Source organism: Chiloscyllium plagiosum, chromosome 2 (assembly GCF_004010195.1).
Source record: "Chiloscyllium plagiosum isolate BGI_BamShark_2017 chromosome 2, ASM401019v2, whole genome shotgun sequence".
In the NCBI taxonomy this organism is placed as follows: Eukaryota; Metazoa; Chordata; class Chondrichthyes; order Orectolobiformes; family Hemiscylliidae; genus Chiloscyllium; species Chiloscyllium plagiosum.
In genome coordinates this window covers 33,950,896-33,966,383 of record NC_057711.1, presented here as the reverse complement: position 1 = coordinate 33,966,383, position 15,488 = coordinate 33,950,896, and the positions used below count along the sequence as shown (strand labels likewise).

Here is a 15,488-nt window from a genome sequence, read left to right as displayed (position 1 = left end):
TTAGCGTAGCTATACCCAGAAGATTGTTAGGCAGGGAGTTCCACGACTTTAACCCAGTGACACTGAAGGCACGGTGAAATAGTTCCAAGTCAGGATGGTGAGTGGCTTGGGTGGAAGCTTACAATTGATGGTGTCCCTATTTTTCAGTTACTCTTCTTGTTCTATATGATAGTGTTCATGGGTTTAGAAATTGCAGTTTGAGGAGATTTTGTGATCTTTGTAGTGCATCTTGCATCTTGTTGGCAAATCTCAGGAGGTCCGGTAGCATCTGTGGAGAGAAAGCAGAGTTAACATGTTGAGTCGGGTGACTCTTCATTAGAACTGATAGCAGTTGGGAAAAAGTGATATTTAGGCAAGCCTGAAGTTTTTTCATTCACCCTCACCATCCTCCGCCTGGCCAACCTCATCCTTACTCTGAACAATTTCTCCTTTTAACTCTTCTCACTTTCTTCAGGTCAAAGGTATGGCTATGGGTACCTGCATGGGCACCAGTTATGCCTGTTTCTGTAGGGTAGATGGAACATTCCTTGTTCCAGTCCTATTCCAGTGCCACACACAACTCTTTCCCTGGTACATCAATGATATCATCAGTGCTGCTTTACTCATTCGTCCAAAATTAGGAGGTTTATTAATTTCACGCCCAAATTCCACCCGTTCTCACCTTTACCTGGTTCTTCATTGTCTCCTCCCTTCTCTTCTTGATCTCTCTGTTACTATTTCTGGGAATAGGCTGGCCACTGATATCCGTTAGAAATCCATCGATTCTCAGTTATCTGCTTCCTGTAAAGACTCTATTCTATTCTCCCATTCCTCCATTGTATCTGTTCTGATGATGACACCTTCAGTGGGGGGCAGGGGTGGGGCTCTGAAATATTCGCCTCGTTCATCAACTGAGGATTCCCCAGCACCATGATTGACAAGACCCTTAGCTGTGACTGACTCATCTCTCACACTTCAGACCTCACCCCTCTCTTCCCTCTCACAACGATAAGATACCCCTTTACCTGCACTTCACACAATCTAGCCAACTATATTCACTGCTCACAGTGTGGTCTCCTCTACACTGAGGAGACTAATTACAGACTGAGTGACCGCTTTGCAGAACAGCTACATGCTGTCTATAATAATGATCCTGAGTTTTCAGGTGCCTGTGATTTCGACATGACTGTGTTCCCATGCCAACATTTCTGGTGCAGGCCTGCTACAGGGCTCCAGGAACCTCTGTTCAAGATCAAACAACATTTCACTTTCTGCTTAGGGACTCTGCAGCCTCTAAGATCAACATCGAGTTCATTAACCTTAGAGCCTGACTCCATCCTTCCATTTTTTTTTAACCACCCTTACACCATGGTTCTGGTCCAGCATAGCCTGCCCATTCTCTCCTACTAGAGAAAGTGAGGGCTGCAGATGCTGGAAATCAGAGCTGAAAATGTGTTGCTGGAAAAGCGCAGCAGGTCAGGCAGCATCCAAGGAATAGGAGAATCGACGTTTCGGGCATAAGCCCTTCTTCACTCATTCTCTCCTACTCCCAGCTCTCATTATCACTGATACAGCTTCTCTTCTGTCCTGACTTACTGTGAGTAATCTTTTTTGTTTACCTACCCCTTTCATATTTCTGTCTCTCTAGGCTCCATCTCCTCTTACCTGCTCATCTCTTCCCGCAAAACCCTAACCTTGTCTTTAGCAGAATTACCACCTTATCCTTGCTGCTATCAGTTCTGATGAAGACTCACTGAACTTGAAACAATCACTCTGTTTCTCTGCTCACACATGCTGCCAGACCTGCTGAGTTTGCCAGCAATATTTTTTATGTTTCAGATTTCCAGTATCTGCAGTTCTCTGTTTAATATATTGTAGATACTATACACTGCTGCTACTAAGTATCAGTGGTGGAGAGAGTGGTGTCAATCAGGCAACTGCTTTGTCCTGGATGATATAAAGCTTCTTCACTGTTGTTGAAGCTGCATTCATCCAATCAAGTAGGGAGTCTTCCATTGCACTTCTGACTTGTGCTTTGTAGATGGTGGACAGGCTATGGGAAGTCAGGAAGTGAATAACTCTGTGCAGGTTTCATAGCCTCTGACCTACTCTTGTTGCCATTGTATTTATGTGGTTGGTCCAGTGAGTTTCTGGGCAGTGGTAACCACCACATGTTGATAATGGGAAATTCAGCAATAGTCAGGTCATTGAGTGTCAAGGTGCAATGATTAGATTTCTCTCTTGTTGGAGATTGTCATTGCCTGGTATTTTGTATGTCACATTAGTTATTGCTAGTTATCAGTCCAAACTTTTTCGTAGAGGTCTTGTTGAACTTGGACATTTACTGACTCAATACCTGAGGAGTTGTAAATGGTGCCAAAACGTTTGCATGCCATCTGTGAACATCCCCACTTTTGACCCCATAATGGAGGCGGTTATTGTAAATAGTTAGGCCAATTAACTCTTGCAGAGATATCAGTTAGTCATCCCAGCTCTCTTCGAACAACCAGTATTTTCTTCCTTTGTGTCAGGTATGGCCCCAAACAATGGAGAGTTTTCCCCCTCCCATTGATGCTAGGGCTCCTTGATACTACACTCAGTCAAATACAAATTTAGTGTCAAAGGCAGTCACTCTCACCTCACCTCTAGAATTCAGCTCTTTTGTACATGTTTAAACCAAGGTTGTAATGAGGTTAGGAGATCAATGTCCGTGTGCAGATTGTTGCTGAACAAGTGCTGCTTGGTAGCTCTCTAGACGACCCCTTCCATCACATTACTGATGATTGAAATTAGACAGATGTGGTATTAATTGGTTGAGTTGGATTTATCCAGTTTTTGCGTACCAGACATACCTGGGCAATTTTCTTCATTTCTGGGTGAATGCTCATGTCGCAGCTGTAATGGAACACATTGGCTAAAGGTGCAGCGCATTCTGGAGGACATTACTATTGCTGGAATATTTTAGGATGCAAAGCCTATGCAGTATTCAGTGCCTTCAACCATGTCTTAATATCACATGGCATGAATTGAATTGGCTGAAGACTGACATCTGTGATGGGAATCTTCAGAGAAGGCGAAGTTGGATCATGCACTCATCACTTCTGGCTGAAGATTGTTGCTAATGCTTCAGCCTTATTTCTTTCCACTGATCTGCTGGGCACTCCCATTGTTGAGGATGACATTACTTGTGCAGTTTCCTCATCCAGTGAGTTGTTTAATTGTCTTCCATCATTCATGACTGGATGTGGCAGGACTACTGATTTGTTGGTTGAAAAATTGCTTAGCCCTGTGATAATTTGATATCTGTGCAGTTTGGCATGAAAGGAGTACTGTGTTGTAACATTCTTAGGTTCACAGCACATTTCAAGGTGTGCTTGGTGCTGCTCTTGGCAATCCTCCTGTGCTTTTCAAAAATGAATATATTAAGTAAATTAATATTCATCAATCTCCAACAGGAGAGAGCCTAATCACCTCCCCGAAACATTCAATATCGCATTGTTATTGTTAAATTTACTAGAAAATAGAACATAGAACTGTACAGCTCAGGAACAAGGCCTATGGCCCATGATGTTGTGCCAAACATGACACCAAATTAAACTAATCCTTCTGCCTACCTTTGATCTACAGAGGACTCTCGATTATCCGAATGTCGATTATCCGAACAAGATTGCAAGGTTCTGATGTTTGGCTAAACTGTGTTATCTGGCATTCGATTATCTGAACATTTGATTATCCGAAAAAATTCCCTGCCTGTATCGTTTGGGTAATCAAGGCTCCTCTGTATATTCCTCCATTCCTTGCACATCCATGTGCTTATCTAAAAGTCTCTTTAAAGCCCCTATCCTATACCTTCACAAGTACCCCAGGCAACACATTCCACACTCATACCACTCCCTTTGTAAAAGACCTGCCCTTCACATCTCCTTTGAACTTTTACCTTCTCGCCTTAAAGGCATGCCCCCGGGTCTTAACTCAGGGGAAAAAGATGCTGTCAATACTATAACATAAGAATCAGGAGCAGGAGTAGGCCGTATAGCCCTCAGGGCCTGCTCTGCCATTCAATAAGATCATGGCTGATCTTTTCATGGCCTCAACTCCACTTACCCGCCCTCTCACCATAACCCTTTACTCTTTTACTGTTCAAAAGATCATCTATCATAGCTCTACATTATGCAATGAAGAAGCCTCAATTACTTCACTGAGCAGGGAATTCCACAGATTCACAACTGTCTGGATGAAAAAATTCCTTCTCAATTCTGGCCTAAATCTGCTCCCTGTAATTTTGAGACTATGCCCCCTAAAGCGAGTTTCACTCGCTAGTGGAAACAACTTCCCTGCTTCTATCTTATCTTTTCCCTTCATAATTTTATAAGATCCCCCCTCATTCTTCTAAATTCTAGTGGATGTAATCCCAGTTTACTCAGTCTCTCCCCATAAACCAGCTCCCTCAACTCCAGAATCAACCTAGTGAACCTTTTCTGCACTCTTTCCAGTGCCAGTACATCCTTTCTCAAGTAAGGAGACCAAATCTGCACACAGTACTCCAGGTGTGGCCTCACCAGCACCCTATACAGCTGCAATATAACCTCCCTGCTTTTAAGCAAAATTCCATTTGCCTTCTTAATTACGTGTTGTACCTGCAAACCAACCTTCTGTGATTCATGCACAAGGACACTCAGGTCCCTCTGCACAGTAGCATGCTGCAATTTTTACCATTCAAATAATAATCCTTTTTACTGTTATTCCTACCAAAATGATTTCACATCTATCAACATTGAACCCCAGCTGCCAGACCTTTGCCCACTTACTTAAACTATCTATATCCCTGTGCACACTTTGCTGTATCATTCATCTTCGTGTCATCCGCAAACTTGGACACACTACATGTGCCCCCCCTCTCCTCCCACTCTATATCATCAAAGTAAATTGTAAACAATTGTGATTCCAACACTGATCCCTGAGGCACACCACTAGTCACTGATCGTCAACTAGAAGAGGACTCATTTATCCCCAATCTTTGTTTCCTGTTACTTAGTCAATCCTCTATCCATGCTAATACATTGCCCGTAACGCCCTGCATCTTAATCTTATGCAGCAGCTTTTTGAGCAGTATCTTGTCGAATGACTTTTCGAAATCCAGAAACACCACAGCTGCTGGGTCCGCGTTGTCCACTGCATTCATAATACCTTCACAGAATTCCAAATTGCCTTTTGGTCAGGGAATTGAATATAGAAGTCAGGATGTCATGTTACAGCCTTATAAGACTTTGGTTAGCCCACACTTAGAATATTTTGTTCAGTTCTGGTCACCACATTACAGGAAGGATATGGAGACTTTGGACAGGGCGCAGAAGAGGTTTACCAGGATGCTGCCTGGATTAGAAGGTATGAGCTATAAGGAGAAGCTTGAGCTACCCTCTGCCTTCAATGGGCAAGCCAAGTCACTGTGGATCCCAAACATCTTAATTTTCTGGATGAGCCTACCATGAGGGACCTTGTCGAAAGTTTATATAAGTGATTTGAATGTGAGCATAAGAAGCATAATTAGTAAGTTTGCCGATGACACCAAAATTGGAGGTGTAGTGGACAGTGAAGAAAGTTACCTCAACTTGCAATGGGATCTTGATCAGATGAGCCAATGGGCTAAGAAGTGCCAGATGGAGTTTAATTTAGATAAATGTGAGGTGCTGTATTTTGGGAAAGCAAATCTTAGCAGGACGTATACACTTAGTGGAAAGGTCCTCAGGGGTGTTGCTGGTCAGAGTATTGAGTACAGGAGTTGGGAGGTCATGTTGCGGCTGTACCGAACATTGGTTAGGCCACTGTTGGAATATTGCATGCAATTCTGGTCTCCTTCCTATCAGAAGGATGTTGTGAAACTTGAAAAGGTTCAGAAAATATTTACAAGAATGTTGGCAGGGTTGGAGGATTTGAGGTATAGGGAGAGGCTGAATAGATTGGGGCTGTTTTCCCTGGAGCGTTGGAGGCTGAGGGGTGACCTTCTAGAGGTTTAAAAAGTCACGAGGGACATGGATAGGATAAATAGACAAAGTCTCTTCCTTGGGGTGGGGTTCTCCAGAACTAGGTGGTATAGGTTTAGGGTGAGAGGGGAAAGATATAAAAGAGACCTAAGGAGCAACAGTTTCATACAGAGGGTGGTGCATGTATCGAATGAGCTGTCAGAGGAAGTGGTGGAGGCTGGTACAATCGCTACATTTAAAAGGCATTTGGATGGGTATATGAATAGGAAGGGTTTGGAGGGATATGGGCTGGGTGCTGGCAGGTGGGACTAGATTGGGTTGGGATAGCTGGTCGGCATGGATGAGTTGGAGCGAAGGGTCTGTTTCCGTGCTGTACATCTCTAAGACTCTATGAAAGCCTTTCTTAAATCCTTGTAGACAACATCCACTGCTCTAACCTCCTTGATCATCTTCATCAGTCCCTTGGAAAATTCAATCAAGTTCTTAAGACATGACCTGCCCAGCATAAAGCCATGCTGACTGTCCCCAATTATGCAATGGTTTTCCAAATGCATGCTAATCCTATCTCAAGGATGTCTTTCCAATAGCTTCTTAACCGTCAATGTGAGACTCACCGGTCTAAATTTTCCTGGATTATCCCTATTTCCCTTCTTAAATAAAGGAACAACATTAGCTCCTCACCAGTCCTCCGGGATCTGTCCACTGGCTAATGAGGATACAAAGATCTTGGTTAAGGCTTCAGCATTCTCCTCTCTTGTTTCTCTCAAGCATTGGGTGACAGTCTGTGTGGAGTTTGCACATTTTCTCTGTGTTTGCATAGGTTTCCTCTGCGTGCTCCGGTTTCCTCCCACAATCCAAAGATGAGCAGGTTAGATGAATTGCCCGTGCTAACTTGCCCATGGTTTTCAGGTATGTGCAGATTAGGTGCATTATTCAGGAGAAAAAAAATAGGATAATAGGGTAGGAGAATGGGCTTGGGTGCAAGATTGCTTTGCTTTCTCTGAGAGTCGAGATGGAGAAACTATTCTTTTCTCTCTTTCTGGTCATTGAGTAATTGACTAGTCAGCTACCTGTCATGTTGAGACGCAGTTCCTTATAACTTGCACAGTGTGCTTGCTACCCAAATGATGAGATAATGATAGGCCAAACCTGTCTTCTTGAATCTCAGTGACTGGCCAGTTCTGTCTTGATAACCTTTTTTTGATCATATTGCCTCACTGGTTCTCTGGTTTCCAGTCCTCATGTGATTAACAAGACAACACTCTCACCTCTGCCAACTTCTCAGTTTGCAAGGTGCCAGCCCATATGGCACGTTTATTGCACAATCTTGCAGGTTTTCATCCATTCAGTTCCTTTAACAATAGCACAGTTACACCAGATTAATCAAAAACACACAACTGGAATCAAAATAGGAATTAATGATCACTTAAACTTCAATTACTGCAAACAAACTTTATGACAGTGCTTGAAAGTTGTTAGGATCGATTGAACTCAGCATTACAGATTCAGCATGTTACAGTCCCCACCACCTTCGTGTGCTTGTTTCATTGTCCCAGTTATTTGATTTTTATGGCCATTGCTTCCCTCTTCACCACGTGTCATACCATTCATGGCAACAATGAGTAAATGGTTGGGAGAGTGTTACTTAGTGTTATCATGAAAAACTGAAGGAGCAGGCACATGGGAACACAAACACATGTAAGATCCCTTCCATGTCCCACACCCTCCTAAGTAGGAACAATATTGTCATACCACCATTACCATTGGATCAAAGTCCTAGAACTCCCATCCCAACAACAATGTGGATGTTCTATCTGTTGTGGATCAGGCCAGACCCCTCAAAACATTTCAAGAAGGTAGCCCATAACCTAACTTTTCTAGTTGTTTTAAGCTGGTGTAAAGTGGATATTCCAGGAGAAATGCCGCTTTCAAACCACTTAGTTTCAAACAAAACAGAATTTATTTCCAAGATTACTGAATGAAACACAAACGATAGAAAACAGAATACCAAATAACATATTCTATCCGAAAGCCCAACAGGTCATCCCAGCTTAATGATGTTGTTCCAAATACTTGCATCAATTCCCACAAACACCCCTTGGTACAAAAGGTAAAATAAAACATAGGTTCTTACAGGAGAGAAGTCAGAGAGAGAGAGAGTACCAGCCTGGACCTGCTTCTGTGGGTCTAGCAGCTTTTTCCACATTACCACTAAAAACCAAATCAAACCAGAGATAAACTGAGATGGGAGAACTGGCCACTCCCCTTTCATTGTACAAGTGTTTTCTAAAACTCGAAAGCCTTCTTCCGTGAGTCAGTATTTGTTAGCTATTATCAAATTGGCCCCAAAACCCTTCAACCCCAGACTTTTAATAGTATGTGTCATTTATGACCTCTCTGGGGAAAAACGCCAAGAACAGCATAACCTGGTTAAAGGAGCAGCTTTGTCACACACCCAACATGGACTGCAGTCGTTCAAGCCAAGTGGCTCACCAGTTCCTTGTGTAGAGTAATTAGTGATGGGCAATAAATGTTGGTCAAGCTAGTAATACTCACATGCTGTGAAAAAGAAACTTCTGTTTTCTGCTCGCTGAGATCTAACTTCCATTCAATCAGTTAAACTGTCATGGTGATTTGTCAAATTGTTTATTTTTAACACTTATTATTTTGTTGTTTAGGTCCCTGATGATCAGAATATAGCAAAAACAATATCATTAGCTGTTAACACTGAAAACTCCAATGCCAAAATCCCAAGTTTTTTGAGTGTGTCAAATTGAAACTGAATGCCAGAAGCTCAAACCCAAGGCTCCAAGTTTGGACGGTGTTTCTTACATCCTGGTTCAGTCTGTTCACTGAAGAAAGGCATCTAAGATTGGGGAAAGAATGGATGATGCTTACAGGGACAGGACTACCCTGATGAGGGGTGCGAAAGACATTGCCAAGGAAGTTAAGAAGCAAACAGTGAAGAAAGTCAACAAAGGAGCAGATCATGACGAATACAACCAGACCTCTTATGTCAATTTTCAAGATGATGAACATTACAACTATCGCGGAGAGAGTTATGGAGAGGAACCTCATGAAGATGAAGGATCAAGTGATGCTACTGAAGGTCACGATGAAGAGGATGAAATCTATGAAGGTGAATACCAGGGAATCCCAGATATGGGACAAAGAAAGGAGAACCAAGTAGCCATAGGACAGCCTGTCTCCGATGAGTATAAGGATCGTGAGGAACTGGATGCTGAGAGGAGGGCTGACGAGGAGGAGCTGGCACAACAGTATGAGCTGATCATTCAGGAATGCGGGCATGGCCGTTTCCAGTGGGCACTGTTCTTTGTGCTGGGATTGTCTCTCATGGCTGACGGTGTGGAGGTGTTTGTGGTGGGCTTTGTCCTGCCAAGTGCTGAGACAGATATGTGCGTAGAAAACTCCACTACAGGATGGCTGGGTGAGTAACTAAGTTAATTTGCATTTTTTGTATTCTGTTCCTATTTTTATCAAGACCAAAGCTGTATTTCACCAGATTTTATGAACTTTCATTCATTTTCTTTTCATTTTGAAATGTCATTCCCATCATTAAACCGTTTGACAAAATATGCATGAAAATGTAAAATGTGGTAGTGCTTCTTGGTGTGAAGTCTGATTATCAAAAAAAACTCAAAGAATATATTACACTGCTATATCTCTACAGGTGATTTCCTGCTATTGTCTGGTTTAGTGATATGCATTCATTTTTTTTAAAAAACCCAGCCAAATGAAAATGATATTGAAAAACATATTTGAATCTATTTTAAACAGTGATCATTTTGGACAGACCTTTATAAAATATGCAAAACTATGAGGACCATAGGAACAGTTCCATGAGGCATAGATAAATATAGTGCCACCTTTCAAACAAACAATGTACAGTGTTTTCAGAGTATAAACATTTGAAAATAATTTCAACTTTTAGAAATGATATACTTCACATTGATGCAATAACATTTGGCTGTCAAATGGATACATATGGCACCAGTAGCTTCTAAAAAATATATGTAAGGTAGAAGATAAGGTTTACTGAGTAATTCAATTCAAGCAATGGTTGTGTCAAATTGCAAATTTACAAATCTCCTAAAAATTGAAGGAGGCAATTTTTCACCATATAATGACAAAGGAAAAGTTACACTGTTAATACAGTTGAAAGATCCAGTGTTGTGGACAAATATAGCCTTCTGCATGAGCATTAGGGATAAAGCTGCTCAGAAAATCCCAGCTAATAATTGTTCTGAGTTGTACTCATTTGACACTTGTGGTGTAGTCAGAAAATTACTGGCTGTTATTACCATCCTACATCCAAATCGGAATTAATTTGGTAGGGTCAGGTTGGCACAGAAGTATTTCTTTAGTATCTAAGACCAAATGGTCTGTGTCCTACTCTAGTACTTGAGTTGCACTCTAGACTGTCACTTTAGTGCAGAAGTGTCAAGATGCTGCATCATTGAGTATATAATATTTTGGATCAAACATTAAAACCAAGACTCCAACTGTTTGTTTTCATGTATATAAAAGATCTGATGACAATGTTCAAATATGATTCTGGCCAAGATTTATACCTCGTGTATTACCATCAAGACACAATATCTCATTGCTGTTCATGACCTTGCTGTACATAAACTGAAACTGAACAGAAACCGAATTGGGCTATCTTCTATATTTCTATAAAAGATGGTCATTAATCAATCCAACAGGGAAACATGGAGAAAATTGTTTATTCAAGGAATATCTACAATATGGAACTTGCTACCGCATGGATTATATATTGTGAATAAAATAGATGTGTTTAAGATAAATGTATTCAGGAGAATGAGTAATAGAAGGAAATGACTTTCGGTGTAAATGAGAAGGAAGAGATGAAGCTTGTGTGACATACCCACATGGGAGAGACTATTTGATCTGAATGATTCATGTTTGTTTTGTAAATTCTGTGTAATTTTCAATTGATATTGTTGCCTCAGCTTTGATACATGATTTGATGGCATTAGCAGCTGAAAATATGTTGCTGGAAAAGCGCAGCAGGTCAGGCAGCATCCAAGGAACAGGAGAATTGACGTTTCGGGCATAAGCCCTTCTTCAGGAATGGCATTAGCAGTTTAGATTAGACTAGATGAATTACAATGTTGAAACAGGCCCTTCTGCCCAAGAAGTCCACACCGACCCTCCGAAGAACAACCCACCCAGACCCATTCCCCTAACACTACGGGCAATTTAGCAGGGCCAATTCACCTAACCTGCACATTTTTGGATGGTGGGAGGAAACCGGAGCACACGGAGGAAACCCACGCAGACACTGGGAGAATGTGCAAACTCCACACAGACAGTTGCCTGAGGTGGGAATTGAACCCAGGTCTCTGGCGCTGTGAGGCAGCAGTGCTAACCACTGTGCCACCGTTTCTACAATTGATGCCTCCTTTAGGTAAATAGTGAATGTACACAGAATAGAATGTTTTCCAGAGCTGAGTTCTCAGGGAAACTGTTCAGGATTAGCATTGATAGTTGGAGCTACAATGCTAAGTGAATCGGTGACAGGTGTCAACTCAAAGAAGGCTACCCTTTGTCAAGTGAGCTTGGCATGGACATGCCTCTTACTTGACCTGGCAGAATAACAGCAGCTGTTACACATTTGAATGAGACATATTGGCAGATGAAAACCCATATGGAGGCCTGGACTGGAGTCATTGCCTACAGCTTTGGCAAAATGGAGCAATCTCTGGGGTCAGGTGCTTGCCTTCTGAACATGGTCATCAGTCATTTTGAGATTTAAAACTGTGGCAAGGTTGCTGCTGCCCTGTGGACCTTTGGTGCTAATCCTTAATGCAGAAGTTAAATGGCAACGTATATTAATATATCTCTTAAAGTAAATGTACTGTTCAATCCAGCAATGAAAATACATCTCAAACAACAGACTGTAAGAGCCACGTAATATAAAAGAAGGTCGAAATGATGCTGAACCCAGTTAGTACATATCAGACTCCATAAGAACCACCGAGATTCTAAAAATGTAAATCTCTGGTGGATTGGATTTGGAGTAATTTCTACTATCTATGCACGAGGCAATAACTGATCAAAGGTGTTGTGTCAGGCCTGACCGCCAAACTTATGATCCTGGTGAGATCATCAAATTATCTTATGAACTCAGATGAGATCAGACATGACTACCAACTTTTTGTCACTTTTATCCTGCCAACTTTATCTAGTTTGGTCAAGCAACTTCCAGGTTGTTTGAAAGTAGACAAAACGTACACTTAGAAAATAAAACCTCAAGACTCCATAGTTTTGCACAAAACATTAAAGATACAAGCTGGAAGATAATACAATTCATATACATCAATACTCAGAATTAATATGTGATTAACTTGGCTAATGTACAATGATCAAATACTTGTCAGCACACAAGATTGATGGATCTCAGATTACCAGTTATGTACTGGGTTATGAGAATAACATTACCTTTATGGGTAAACGGCATTGAAGTGTTCCATCAGTCATGACCATATTGAATAGTGGAGCAGGTTTGATGGGCTGATTGACCCACTTCTGTTCCTATGTCTCTATAAATAACTCCATAACTGAAGTCCCTCACCCTTGAAACCATTCTTTTAAATGTTTTCTCCACCATGTCTGGAGCCATAATAAAAGTGTTATGCTAAGAATTCAGCAGATCATTCCAGTTGAGGCCTAACCAGTTTTCTTCCTAAAGGTTGATCAAACTTTTTTTTAAACTTTATCCCTCTGTTTACAATACCCTGAGCATTGTGTAGTTTTGGTCTCTATATAAGTGCATTCGAGGCAGTTCAACAGTCGTGGAATGGGAGCAGGGGTTATCTTATGAAGGAAGATTGGACAGGTTTGGTTTGTAACCATTGGAAGTTTGATAAATGATCAATTGTTGTCACACACATCAAGATACATTAAAAAGTATAGTTTTGTGAGCTATACAGGCAGATTTTGCCATACAACATGCATCAGGTAGCAGAACAGTGCAAAATACAGAGTTACAGTCACAGCGAAGGTGCAGAGAGTGCGAGATTAGAATTAACATTTGAAAGGTCTGTTCAAAAGTCCTGATAAGAATGAGGAAGAAGCTGTTCTTGAATATGTCCATATGTGTATTTAAACTTTTATATCTTTCTACCCGATGAAAGAGAGTATAACTGGGATGGGAGAGGCTTTGATTATATTGGTTGCTTCTGAAGGCAGTGGGAGGTATAGAAGGTGTCAATGGATGGAAGGCTGATTTACGTGCTGGACTGGGCTGTGTTCACATCTCTATCTAGTTTCTTGCCGTCTTGCGATGAGCAGTTGTCATACTACACTGTGATGCATCCAGATAGGATTCTTTGCAGATGATCTTATTGGAGCGTACAAGAACCTGAGGGATCTTGACAGGATGATTGCCGAAATGAGTGCTTTTTTGTGTGGGAAAGACTAGAACTAAAGAGCAGAGTTTAAAATAGAGTTTCACCCATTTAAGATGGAGGCAAGGAGATTTTTTTCTTTCAGAGGATTAAGAGTCTATGGAACTCTTCAGCACACAACAGTGGATGCAAAGTCATTGAATACTTTTTGCAAAGAGGTAAATAAATAATTGACAATCAATGGAGACAACGGTTATCAGGGTAACTGGAAATATGGAGTTGAAGCAGCAATGACACCAACCACGACCGCCTCAAATCCTGCAACAGGAACAAGGAGCTAAATGGTCTAATCTTGCTCATAATAGTATTACTCAATATTCCTTGCTTAACAGTTTACTAAAGTTATGGAATTGTTATTAATATTATTTCTTGCACAAAATGCGCAGCTTTTGTTTTAGTTATTAAGGTCCTTTTTGCTGGGGTGATGTTACCGATGGATTGTTTATTTATTTCTTGTGGAGTTTTGATGGAAAATTAGAATAATCTCAGTAACTGTTGCTTTTGTTTTTAAATTACCTCAAGTACATTCTTTCATGGTTCAGCTGGTAGAAGATAAATTGAACATTGACACAGAGCCTTAGAACAACATCCAGAGTTTGACACATCTACCTACTCAGAAATATGGCCTTATCTGGGTATTGGTTACACTGAATTTACAGTACAGAATTTGACCTTGCTTCTCTATGCCAGTGCTTAGACTTCACACAAAGCTCCTCATACTCTATTTACTTCATTCACTCGATCAACATAACCTTTCCACCCTATCGACATATTCACCCTTTCAACATACCCTTCAACATATCAGGAGAGCTTTGGGTACTTGCAGCAACTTGCAAGATAGGGACAGCACCTGTAATTATTGGGGTGGTCATCAATGCCTTTATTTATCATGCCAGACCTCTTCTGCTACCAAAGTATTGGAGTGCCAAATAAAATTAAGCATTTCATATAGTTTTTGTACAATGGAATACCTATGTTTTTCACAAATCAAACTAGGGTCGGGCATCAGCACATCACTTCCATTTGCGTTTCCAAATTGTTTTTGTCTGTCTTTGTATTGTTGCCCATTAGTTCTTTCTTTCCTATTCCCTTTTGCACAAGTTAAAAAATGCTCTGGTCACTTTGGGTCTCAGAAATGTTCCACCTTTTATTTCTTTTATAGCTGGCCTCTTACTTGAGGCCACACCCTTTTACTTTTGAGCAGTAGCTTTCAAAAGTTCTGGAACTCCTCCCTTCCTCACCTGTACTGCTAACACATTTTTGTGAGAGCGGAGTTTACTTGACTAATTTATTGAAGTTCAGAGAGAAGTAACATTTAATATGTGATTGTCACAGTTGCAGATCGAGAACACTATAAATCCAAAATAAATGGCAACTGACTAGCAATTTAGAGATTGAGAATGTAAATCTTACCATTACAAATGGGAAAATTAGATTAATTAAATCTGTTAGTTTGGATCATATAAAAATAATTGTCAGAAGCTTTGCAAAAACCTACTTCCTTGCTAACCTTCAGGGAAGCTGCCACCTCCAGTCAATCTGGCTTACATGTGACTCCTGTTCCTCTCTGCATGATTGACTCTTAATGCCCTTGAGGGAACTAGTGAAGGTCAGTGAATTCACATGTTTACTTAAATATCTAGCATGAAATTTGATTAGGTTATAAGCTAATACTTGAGAACTTCCGTTTTCCATTGCGCATGGATAGAATTATAAATGCAATGCTATTCTGTTGTTAGTATGAAGAATTCGGAACACTGCTGCATGTTGCTGCTTTAATGTGCTATGGAAAATACAGCTACAATAAAAGAAATCCAGTAAGTTGATTAACAAACATTAATCAATAGAACTGACTTCAGGTCAACAGAAGATCAATGCTTTTACTTTTACTGAAAGAAATGTCCGTTTGATGGAGCTGCTTCATGTTATTGGTGAGGGCAAGGGGTTAACTCAAGTGATATTATTGATCTTTATTCCAATCTCAGTATCCCTTGAGTAGGTTTAATACTCTCATTTGCTAATGTACTTCCTTGATGTGGGATAAGCAAATCCATCAGCCTATCAATGAAAGGAT

General features: G+C 40.8%; 1 protein-coding gene across 3 annotated transcripts in view; it reads left to right on the top strand.

Moving 5' to 3' along the window:
- sv2ca (synaptic vesicle glycoprotein 2Ca) overlaps positions 1–15,488 on the top strand; it is a 202,613-nt gene that overhangs the window by 44,846 nt on the left and 142,279 nt on the right. For all 3 annotated transcript variants that reach the window (XM_043707301.1, XM_043707291.1, XM_043707310.1), the window contains exon 3: positions 8,639–9,408. In XM_043707301.1, the coding sequence (XP_043563236.1) occupies positions 8,844–9,408 (565 nt within the window). In that variant the 5' untranslated portion in view covers positions 8,639–8,843. The remainder of the gene's footprint in view (positions 1–8,638; positions 9,409–15,488) is intronic.